The following is a 12225-nucleotide window of genomic DNA, read 5'->3' on the forward strand; positions in this document are numbered from 1 at the left end:
TTTCCTCTAAACTTGCTTCCACACAATCAAAAATTGGGAGTACACACAGCTCCCAAACCTGGGTAGAACACAGTTTTCGATTGTGTGAATGACCTCGGTGTGTCCCACTCCCGCCCCACAATTTCACCACCCCATTTACAGGCAGTGAAAATAGGGAAATCATTTTGGTAAATTTCAGAGGGGCATGAGATCTATCTATCTATCTATCTATCTATCTATCTATCTATCTATCTATCATATTTTTATACCACCTGACATGCACATCTCTAAGCGTTGTAAAAATTTTAATATTAAAAATCACAGATCAAAATACATAAAACATGATCAAAACAATATAAAACAAATTATTAAAATTATTAAAATAAATTATAATTAAATGCTTGGGGTGAAAGGGAAGCAGAAGAGGGGAGGTTATACTGTTCTGGGTTTATACACTGGATGGGTGGATGGACCAATGGCCTGACTCAGTGTAAAGCAACCTCATACGCTGAAGAATGAACTTCCACTCTTCTAGGAAGGACTTAGTGATAGATCTTCAGGAGAGGAGAGCTGGTCTTGTGGTAGCAACTAGCAAGTGTGAATTGTCCCATTTGCTAAGCAGGGTCCAACCTGGTTTGCATTTGAGTGGGAGACTACATGTGTGAGTACTGTAAGCTATTCACCTTAGGGGGAGGGGCCGCTCTGGGAACAGCATCTCCATGCTTGCATGCAAAAGGTTCCAGGTTCCCTCCCCGGCATCTCCAGATAGGGCTGAGAGATTCCTGCCTGCAACCTTGTAGAAGCCTCTGCCAGTCTGTGTAGACCCAGGATTCTCAGCGTTGGGTCCTCAGATGTTTTTGGACTTCAGCTCCCATAATCTCCAACCAAAGGCCACTGGGGATTATGGGAGCTGAAGTCCAAAAACATCTGGGCACCCAACGTTGAGAATCCCTGGTGTAGACAATACTGAGCTAGATGGACCAATGGTCTGAATCGGTATAAGGCAGAGTCTTATACAGTCCCTAGCCTAGTCCCTAGCATCTCCAATGAAAACTCATATTGCTGGATAAAAGAAGAGATCCAGGAGACTCTGTGTCAGTCAGATCAGACAGTCCTCGGCAAGATGGACCAATGGTCTGCTCTTAGGATAAGTCAACTTCCTATGTATACATCTCTTGCACACGTTCGGCTACCCCATAACTTAACTGGTAAACACCCCTTTTGGTCAAAGGAAGCTCTGTGTATACACTGAAGTGCACCCTTGATTATGAATCCAGGCAACTATGTATTTAAGAAAAACAGGCTGTTTGAGTCCCCCTGTAACATTGTGGTATGTGATGCTGCTAGAATTGTATTCCTAATGGGGGTTTACTTTTTATTCTTTCTCCAGCAGAACCCTCATTTACATTTAAAAAAACCCCAACAAAGAACAATCCCCTTAGTTAAGCAGCATTATACTCTAACAATAGGTAAAATTTAAGGCTTGAAAAAAGATCTTCTAAAAAAAATAGTATTCTCTGTCAAATTTCGGCATATGTAATTCTGCCTTGTCATTCAAGGCTTTGTAGTACAATCAGGAAAAGTACAATGATCCAGCAGAACCTCTTGTCACTAACTTGGAGGGCTGAATCCCACCCATCCCACAAATGATTCCAAGATTAATGGAGAATGTTCTATCCGGGGATGGGTTCAGTGACCCTTTCTCATGTTTGGATGTATACTTTTGTCTCAGATTTTTTTTTCAAAAGTACCCTCCTTTTTCTTTCTTTTTAGGGAACAAAGAGATAGTATGAAATAATTAAGGGTATTGTTATATTTTAACGACTCCTTTTCAGAGGAGATAAAACTCCTCTATTGATTAATGTTTAAGTGGTTATTTAAGCAGAAATGCAGGCAAAGTTGATGGGCTGTATCATTCACAATTTGTTAGCGGCTGCATCATTTTTGTCCTCTGCTTCTTTCCCCCATGGGACCAAATCTTTCCTGAGATGCCAACGGCAACATCCTCATTTGCAACAATGAGATATTACAGTAAATAGGATGTTGTTACGGATAACGGTCTTGAGGGCATTATTTATATGGATGGTCCCTTTTCCCAATCAATGTAGTTACCTTTGTAGGTCAAGATCCAGCAAACCCAGCCCAGGAGCCAAAGCGATCCACAGCACACCCTCCAACATGTCACAGATACAAATGGGAGATGCTTCTAACACCCCTATTTTCATCACACGGCTCACTGCTTATCCCCATGATTACACATTGCTGAAGGCTGTACTCTGCCTGCTGTGTTCATTTGCTTTGCAGTAGCTCAACCTTCCATTGATTTAAAAGCCAAGTTGGTTGTTCTTTTGGCGGCAGAAAGGGCTGAAAAATAGAACCTTCTTGCAGCATTCCATCTACAGTTCAAAATATGCATCTGCAGCTATAATGTGACCTTAAAAAAAAAAAAAGACCCCGTTTACTGCTCCCCTCCCCTGCATTGAACCAGTGCACGAACCTCAGTTCGTGCACATCCCTGCATTGAGTGGGACCTGGATGCACATTCTATGCATGAGGATGGAGACTTGAAACCTTCTGCTCTTCCCAGAGCGGCTCCATCCCCTGAAGGGAATATCTTGAACTGCTCACATGTGGTCTCCCATTCAAATGCAACCAGGGTGGACCCTGCTTAGCTAAGGGAATAAGTCATGCTTGCTACCCACAAGACCAGCTCTCCTCTCCTAGACCAGCTCTCCTCTCCCGACACAGTTGTGGGGATTTATTTATTTAAACCCTTTTAAGATGCCTCTTTGCAAGGCTCAGGTGCAGTTTATAGAGTGAAACGACATCCAATAAAACAAAACCAATTGCCTCAATAAATTAATAAGGCACCAGCAGTCCCAGGAAAAGAGCAACATGGGAAGCAGCAGCATTATGATAAACTGAGGGCCCTCTGAAAAAGATGTTCAGCTGACTCAAAGCTCAGTGGGGAGGAAGCTAGATTGACTTCTTTTCAAGAAAGGCAGAGAAGGCTTGGGTTCTTGTAGCAGCTTCTAATCTTAAGCAGAACATCCCTGAGTTTCTTAAATGCCAGGGAGAGAAGACATTCCTCATGGAGCCATGTCATTTAGGGCTTTGGAATTTTCAAGGAAGTGAAACAGAATTTTGACGAGATTAGCAGAGTTCCTTGCACAATTCTTCAAAGAACTGCATTTCCTTCTCCTTCTGCCTCTCACTTTCCCCCAGCTTTGATTTACCCCCACCCTCTATCTCTTACTCTCACTGTAGTGCATTTCTTTAAGGTGTGCAGTTTAATAGAGTTTCTGACTCTAAGCCTCAACTTTTTCAGGGTTTTAAAATTGCTATCTTATTCTTGTTGGTATTGCTTTTTAAAAAAATAATAATTTTTTTTCGACGTATGGAAGATGCCGGCTCGTTCCAGGGAGCTGAAACAAAGTCCTATAGATCCATGTTCTGCCAAAATGACAAACGGCAAGTCGAGAGTCAATCTGACATATTGAGATAGTGGTTTGATTTCTTTTGTTTTATATAGAAAGATCAAAATCTGGACATCTTGGGCCGGTGTCAGAAAATGTGTGTTATCAGTCTGAATGTGAAAAAGAGGAGAAATTGCTAGGAAAGAATGGGATTTTCTGCCCTATTGCTGCATGGATTTAAGTCAATAGGCATCTCTTTTAGATTACGAGCCCCTTGGGGACAGGAAAGCAACTTAATTAATTATCTATGTAATCCACTTTGACAACTTAGGTTGAAAAATGGTACAGAACCTAATTATTCACAGAACCACTACTTGCAGTTCCGTGTATCCGCGGGGTGTCTAATAGACACCTGTTTCCACGATGGGGTTGAAACCCATGTATCTGCAGTTCCTTGACAGCTGGAAACGACCATGGAGGTCACTTCCACCTTCCATTTTGTCTCAAGGAGCCATTTTGTGGCTCATTTCTGGCAAAAATTGGACTTTTCCCCATGGTATTTTGCAGTTTTCAAAGGCATTTCTTCCTTGGGGGGGGCATTCCTAGGCACATAGAGGGTCTGTGGAGCTTGCCACAGTAAGATGTGGTCCATTTGGGGGCCATTTTCAGGCCAGTTTGTGCGTGTTCCCCCCCTCCACCCTGGAACCTAACCCCCATTTCCCTAGAGCCCTAATGCCTCATTTGGGTTCTGTTACGGTAGTGGGCAAGGAACAGAACCCACACAAGTAACGAGGTTCTCCTGTATATGAATAGTCATAGTCGTAGTCAGTCATTTGCCCATTGGACTTTTGGGGCAGGCTAGACCAAAGGCCTCTGAAATTAGCCTTCAGAAGATAACTAAAGACACACCTGTGCAGCGAGACGTTTAGCTGATTTTTAAAACTTGATTTCAAATTCATCTGTTTATCTGTTTTAAACTGCTGGTTTTAAAGTTAGAAGATGCTTTAATCGGTTGTGAACTGCCTTGAGACCTGGTTATGGGCAGTATGGAAATCTGTTAATATTAGGAAATTAATATAAAGGCTGCAGAGTACAGAGTTTAAAACAGTTGCTTTTGAGCTATAGTCAGTGCTGGTGTGAACAAAATCCCTCCCTGGAATGGGTCTTGCCCGCTACAGCTATGGCAATGATGATGATGATGATGATAATGAAAGACTGAAAACTGTGTTAAATTATACACAACCATGTCAACTGTGAGAGATGACAAGGTATACCCGTGCATTTGAAATGCAGTGCGTGTCAGAAAAAGTTTCATCTGCCACATGTGTGCAGGAACCGTCAATCATCAATGCTTCCTTTAGTGAATATGTGTCATTCCCCTGCTTTGTAGAACAGATGCTTGATGGATGGATGGATTGTCCACATGTCAGGTGTGAGCGTCTCTCAACTGGACTACAGTTGGCTTCATTGTGAAATGTTTACCACTGTGATTCCTTCATCCGGTGTTAGTTGTCCGGTCTTTAATTTCTGACTTTGTTGAAGGTAGTTGTTTAATGGTTGTGGGGCAAGGTGGCATTTTGCCCATCTTATATTATCATAAACACTAATGATAACAACGATCGCTATGAGCAACAGTGATGACATATTTCCAGAACGCTTTTGACAAACAACTGGTGAGGGTTGGATTTTTTGTTCTTGTTGTTGTTTGTTTGTTTACATTTTTCTCTTTCCGAGACTACACTGCAGTTCAAAATATGAAGCTGCAAAATCTCCATGGCACCTGTGTGGAAGACGGCAGGTTCTGTTTTGGTTGAGCTAATCCTCTCAGGTAATGGCCAAATATCCAACCTTTTGTTGATTACTCTGTGTTTTCACAGGTACTCTGTTGACAAAGATCCAGCAGATTGGTTGGAAATTAACCCTACGAATGGTACCATCCGCACAACAGGAATCCTTGATCGGGAGTCGCCGTTTGTCTTCAACAACGTGTACACTGCCTTGATTCTGGCAATAGATAGTGGTGAGTAATGCCCAGTCATGGGTGCAGAACTTGGTTGGTTGACATCTGATGGAAGGGGGTGTGGAGGAGAGCTGATCTTGTGCTAGCAAGCATGATTTGTCCCCTTAGCTAAGCATGGTCTACCCTGGTTGCATTTGAATGGGAGACTAGGAGTGTGAGCATTGCAAGATATTCCCCTTAGGGGATGGAGCTGCTCTGGGAAGAGCAGAAGGTTCCAAGTTCCCTCCCTGGCGGCATCTCCAAGATAGGGCTGAGAGAGACTCCTGCCTGCAACCTTGGAGAAGCCGCTGCCAGTCTGGGTAGACAATACTGAGCTAGATGGACCTATGCTCCGACTCAGTATATGGCAGCTTCCTATATTCCTATTCATCTCATTGAAGGTACTTTGCATGTTCATGGAGAAACATTGCCTACACGAGCAGGGTTGTACAATGAAAAAGTGAGCCCTTGATTGTAAACAAACAAGTATCTATTTATATACTGCTTTTCAACAAAAGTTCCCAAAGTGGTTTACATAGAGAAAGAAATAATAAATTGATAAGATGGATCCCTGTCCCCAAAGGGCTCCCTCTCTAAAAAGAAACGTAGGGTAGACACTAGCAGCATCCACTGGACGGATGCTGTGTTGGGGTTGGACAGGGCTAGTTAGCCCCTGCCCCATCACTGCTTCCCACAGTGAGATGCTTTGGGGAAACTTACAAGCAGGGTCAAGGCTGGAGCTGAGGGAGGAGCTTCTGCTCCCTGACACTCTGGGTCTGCGTTATGTGCGAATGCAGCCAAGGTCTGAATTAGATTTGTGCCTGTGTTCATTCTGAAAATGAACCTGAATGCAGGCCCTTCAAATTCAAGGTACAGATAGGAAGTGCACTGCTCTACCTGCATACAACATGTGCACATGTGAATAACTGTACCTGTGTACAGATCTGTACCCGTGTACACTGTACAATCATATGAGTGTTGAACATAACATGTGAATAGGGCTCCAACACATGCACAGGTGTGCAACTTTAACACACGTACAACATAATGTCTGAATAGGGCTTAGGAATTTTTAGAAAGTTGTGCATCTGTTTTAGTAGAATTAATTTTGTTTTTTCCAAAATATTTGAGCTGGTCTTCAGCTGTTGGCATCATCTCTCAAATGACAAACACATCCTTGACATACCAGATTATTTCCCAGCTAATGTGTAATGGCATGTAGAATGAAAACATCATTAAAAACCCTTGTTAAAATCTAATATTTTAAGACATATTATGCAGATTCAAGTTCCTTCTGTTGCACATAATCTAAATTACAAGGATCTTATGAAAACTCATTGCAAGTTACTTTTGTAGCACATTAAAAAGAGAGGAGGGAGGAGCGAGATAATGAGTGCTCCTAAACAGCTGAAAGGCAAACATTTTTTTTAAAAAAATTAAAAAATAAAGTCTTTGTATACAATGTAAAAGGCTGATATGCTTATGCTTCTCAGAAATGCAGCTGGTTTAGCTGCAGTGATGAATTGTAAAATGATCTTTCTAAAAGGGAAATTTTACTTTTTTTGTAATGCATTGCTTTGTACAGGGAACATTTGCTGGATTTTGACAAGAATATGGCTTTAAAATGCAAAACAGAAAGAGGTCCCATTTTCTATGGCAATTGAAATTGTATATTCATAACATTGTATATTCATAAACCTATGTCCTTCAGAGCTAGTTATGTGAGAGAGTGTGTTTTTCTTTTAATACAGTGTGGTATATTAATGTGTGTGTTAACCATAGCATGATTACAAGTCTTTCAAAGGAGGGCTTGAAATATGATCTCCCCTCATTCCAAAAGCCTGGTCCCAAATGACAAACCATTTATCCTCATTCCAAGAGAATGAGAACATAGGAAGCTGCCATATACTGAGTCAGACCATTGGTCTATCTAGCTCAGTATTGTCTACACAGACTGGCAGGTTTCAGGCAGGAATCTCTCTCAGCCCTATCTTGGAGATGCTGCCAGGGAGGGAACTTGGAACCTTCTGCTCTTCCCAGAGCGGCTCCATCCCCTGAGGGGAATCTCTTACAGTGCTCACACTTCTAGTCTCCCAGTCATATGCAATTAGGGTGGACCTTGCGTAGCTAAGGGAACAAGTCATGTTTGCTGCCACACGACCAGCTCTCCTCTCCCAAAGGGTAGTTGGTCTTGTGGTAGCAAGCATGAATGGTCACCTTTGCTAAGCAGTGTCTGCCCTGGTTTGCATTTGAATGGGAGCCTAAATGTGAATGCCATAAGATATTCTCTTTAAGGGATGGGGCTGTTCTGGGAAGAGTATATGTATGCCTGCACACAGAAGATTTCAGGTTCACTCCTTGGTATCTCCAAGATCGGGTTGAGAGAGATTCCTGCCTGCAACCTTGGAGAAGCCACTGCCAGTCTGTGTAGACAATACTGAGCTAGATTGACCTATGGTCCGACTCAGTAGAAGGCAGCCTCCTATGTTCCATGAGACTTGCCCCTCGTTGAGTTGGGTTCAGCCCCCTTTGAGCTGGGGCCAGTTCCAAATGGGAATGGCATTCCACCTCCACTGATTCCTGCAAGCCCCTCAACCTGTTGCCCACTCCCTCAATGTATTGGCCCCAATTTAAACATGGCGTCTGGGGCTGCTGCCATAGCGTAGTGGAGGATCAGGAAGAGGTCCTCCTCCACCAGGTCTCTAGTGATTTGTATTTCTCAAAGAAAAAAAAATCACATTAATCGAACCCATAGAGAATTGGGAACTCACATGGAGTACCCAGTTAATGCCGGAGGTTGTCTATGTGGTAGAGAGAGGTTCATGCCTACTCACCAACAAGTTCTTGCAGCACCCTGAGCTGAGTGTGTGAATAACGTTGCATGTTTGGGATTTTCCTAATATGGCCATGTTGAACCACTCCACGTGGCCAAGCTCCCCTAAAATGTTCATAATTCTCTGATGTATAGATGACGAAGACTACTACTGCTACTACTACGAATATTTATATACCGCTCTTCAACAAAATTCTCAAAGCGGTTTACATAGAAAAATAAATAATACATCAATAAGATGGTCCCCTGTCCCCAAAGGGCTCACAATCTAAAAAGAAACATAAGGTTGACACCCGCAACAGCCACTGGAGGGATGCTGTGCTGGGGTTGGATAGGGCCAGTTGCTCTCCCGCGCTAAATATAAGCAAATCACTACTTTAAAAGGTGTCTCTTGGCTCAGTTAGCAGACATTCACATATCTTCAGTTTTCCACAAGGTTTCCTTGTACCCTTAGGGGTACTTGAAGGGCATGCTCAGAGCCTCTACATCAGGGTTTCCTAACCTGGGGTCCCCAGTTGTTGTTTGTTTATTATTTATTCATTTATTACATTTATGAACCGCCCCATCCAAAGGCTCTGGGTGGTGTACAACAAGTTTTAAAAGACACAAAAACAAACACCTATTTAAAACATAATGCTCAAAACCATTTAAAACCAATTCAAAACAATTTAAAACCAATTAAAATACTTTTTAAAAAAATTAAATACCTTGGAAGGCCAGCCCAAACAAGAAAGTTTTTAGGGCTCTCTTGGACTCCAACTCCCATCACCCCCATCTATGGCCTTTGTGATGGGAGTTGTAGTCCAACAACATCTGGGGACCCAAGGTTAAGAAACCCTGCTCTCCATGCTGCAGCCACCATATCTGTTACCCATCTGAGGATCAGCGGCTTAGAGCCTATATGTCCTCAGCAACGTGTCTGCTGGTCCAGGGCAGGAAGGAGGTTGAAGACCCTCCTCCTCTGCCCCTGACTGGCTGGCTACATGCTGAATCTCAGCAGGCCCCTCCCCTCAGTCTGACTGACAGGCTTCAGAAAACTAGCCCCAAGTCCTCCCACTGAAATTAACGAGAACCCATCCCATTAATTTCCATGGGAGTACTCATGACTTACATTCAGACTTCGTCAGGATGTGAACCAGTGACTGGAGTAGCCTTCTCAGAATGGTAACATTTAAGATTTGTGTGTGCTTGCACACACACAAATCACTATGGGGTAGGTTTGCTGGAGGTTTGCAACAGAAGGGGCACACTTATTTTAAATGGTTAGGAACCCCTGCCTTACCATATACAAGTTAAAAATAGCACCACTATGATGAATGAATGGCCAGCTTCCAGCAACTTGAGCTCACTCTATGGCAGGCCTGCTCAACCTAGGCCAAGGATTCTCAACGTTGGGCCCCCAGATGTTATTGGACTTCAACTCCCATAATCCCCCACCCCAGTGGCCTTTGGTTGGGGATTATCAGAGTTGAAGTCCAATAACATCTGGGGACCCAACATTGAGAACCCGTTTTGAGACAATTCCTATAATCCCCAGCCACAGTGGCCAATAGCCAGGGATTATGGGAGTTGTAGGCCAACATCTGCAGAAGGGTCAAAGTTGAAGAGCCCTGCTCTATGGTGTGTACCATATACGATATAAACGTGCGTAATCACCATTTAGCATCATTTAACTTCTGATTTGCTGAAACTACTAGCCACTTGATGGCTTGTAAACAGTTTGCTGAGCTTTGGAAGTGGCTAACCCATGATCTGTGATGATGTGGTTCATTATCTTCATAAATCAATGGCCTCCACTGGGCTTGTCCCTCAACGTTTGTTCTTAACAGAATATTGTTGATCTGTGTAATTTTGTGCCCCAAATTCTTCCCTTCTCTCTTCCAAAAGATTCTGTGAACGCACTAAAGCAATAAAATTGATTCCTCCACCATTTTCTTAGCCAACCAACACTAATGCCTAATTTTTTTAGGATTATTATGTTCCCAATGAGCTACATAATACATGTAGCCTGGCAGTTGAATAATCTAACACAAGTACAAATCATTCCTGGAACTTTCAAAGGAGGGTAAATTAACTGAAAGAGTTTCAAAAGAAAACAGTTTGCACCTGCTCTCAGGGAAAACAGCGGCATCCATAACCTTCAGTGCTTCAGATAATTTTCTTTCTTTCTTGAATGTACTGAATATTTTTCTTCCAAGACTGGTAGGGAGGGACCAGACCTTAGTGCCAGAACACATGCTTTGCATGCAGAAAATCCCAGGTTTGATTCCTAGTAGTTCCAGTTAAAAAAGGATCTCAGGTAGCAGGTGACTGAGAAACACAGAATCATAGAGTAGGGACAAAGAGGCATCTTTCAAAGTGGTGATTCGCTTGTATTTAGCAGGAGTGGGGGGAAACTGTCCCTATCCAACCCCAGCACTGCATCCCTCCAGGCAGTGGACTTCCAAAAAGCTTTTCACAAAGTTACCCAGCCAAAGCTCTTGAGTAAACTTAGCAGTCATGGGATAAGGAGACAGGTTCATGTGTGGATCAGTAACTGGTTGAAGGACAGGAAAATGAAACAGAGAGTAGGAATAAATGGACAGTTTTCACAAGAAAGGGAGGTAGGAAGTGGGGTCCCCCAGGAATTGGTACTAGGACCAGTGCTCTTTAACATGCTCATAAATGATCTAGAAGTTGGGGTAAGCAGCAAACTGGCTAAATTTGCAGATGACACTAAAGTATTTAGAGTCGTGAAATCCAAAACAGGTTGTGAGGAGCTCCAAAAGGATCTCTCCAAATGGGGGAATGGGAGACAGAATAGCAAATGCGGCTCAATATAACCAAGTGTAAAAGTGATGCATATTGGGGCAAAAAGCCCCAAATTAACATATATGCTGATGAGATCTGAACTGTTGGTGACTGACCGGGAGAGGGATCTTGGGGTCATGGTGGCAAGCTCATTGAAAGTGTCAACTCAGTGCACAGCAGCTATGAAAAAGTCCAATTCCATGCTAGGGATCAACAGGAAAGAGATTAAAAATAAAAGTGCTAATATCATAATGCCCTTCTACAAATCTATGGTTCAACCACATCTGAAGTACTGCCTACAGTTTTGGTCACCATATATTAAGAAGTATTGTAGAACTGGAAAAGGTGCAGAAGAGGGCAACCAAAATGATCAGGGGCCTGGAGCACCTTCCTTATAAGGCTAAGCTACAGCATCTGGGGCTCTTTACCTTGGAAATGAGACGGCTAAGGGGAGACATGATAGAGGTGTATAAAAGTATGCATGGAGTATAGTCAGTGGACAGAGAGAAATTTGTCTCCCTCTCACAACCCTAGAACCAGGGGTCATCCCATGAAACTGATTGCCAAGAAATTTAAGACCAACAAGGAGAAGTACTTTTTCACACAGCACAGAATTAATGGCATTCTTTGCTATGAGATGTGATGATGGCCACCAGCTTGGATGGCTTTAAAAGGGGCTTAGACAAATTCATGGAGGACAGGTGTATCAATGGCTACTAGTCTGGTGGCTGTGGGCCACCTCCAGCCTCAGAGGCATGATGCCTCTCAACACCAGTTGCAGGGGAGTAAGAGCAGGAGAGAAGGCACACTCTCACCTCTTGCCTGTGGGCTCCCCAAAGGTGTTTTGTGGACCACTGTGTGAAACAGAATGCTGGACTAGATAGGCCTTGGGCCTGATCCAGTAGGGCTGTTTTTATAGTTTCATGTAGCACTATGGCCCTTCCCAAAGCATCTGACATTATCAACCACTGAATATTTCAATTAGCCTATTCTTAAAGTATTGATTGGTTTGTTTCAACTGCATTCAGTCTTCTCCAGCACCTCTTATTGGAGCTAGTTTTGCTGTTGAGCTGATGGAGCACAGTATTTAATTTCATAGATAATAAAATATGACCTTTTCCCTGGACAGAATCTTCCTTTTATAAACCCCCTCCCCTCAAATGAATGTCCTAATTTGCTTTGTAGTCTCTTGCTTTTGGTAAAGGTCA

At 43.0% G+C, this 12225-nt stretch overlaps 1 protein-coding gene across 2 annotated transcripts in view; it reads left to right on the plus strand.

The window, feature by feature from the left end:
- CDH13 (cadherin 13) overlaps positions 1-12225 on the plus strand; it is a 625583-nt gene that overhangs the window by 581178 nt on the left and 32180 nt on the right. For both annotated transcript variants that reach the window (XM_053270621.1, XM_053270622.1), the window contains one exon: positions 5273-5415. In XM_053270621.1, the coding sequence (XP_053126596.1) occupies positions 5273-5415 (143 nt within the window). The remainder of the gene's footprint in view (positions 1-5272; positions 5416-12225) is intronic.

The sequence above is a fragment of the Hemicordylus capensis genome, chromosome 9, assembly GCF_027244095.1.
Source record: "Hemicordylus capensis ecotype Gifberg chromosome 9, rHemCap1.1.pri, whole genome shotgun sequence".
In the NCBI taxonomy this organism is placed as follows: Eukaryota; Metazoa; Chordata; class Lepidosauria; order Squamata; family Cordylidae; genus Hemicordylus; species Hemicordylus capensis.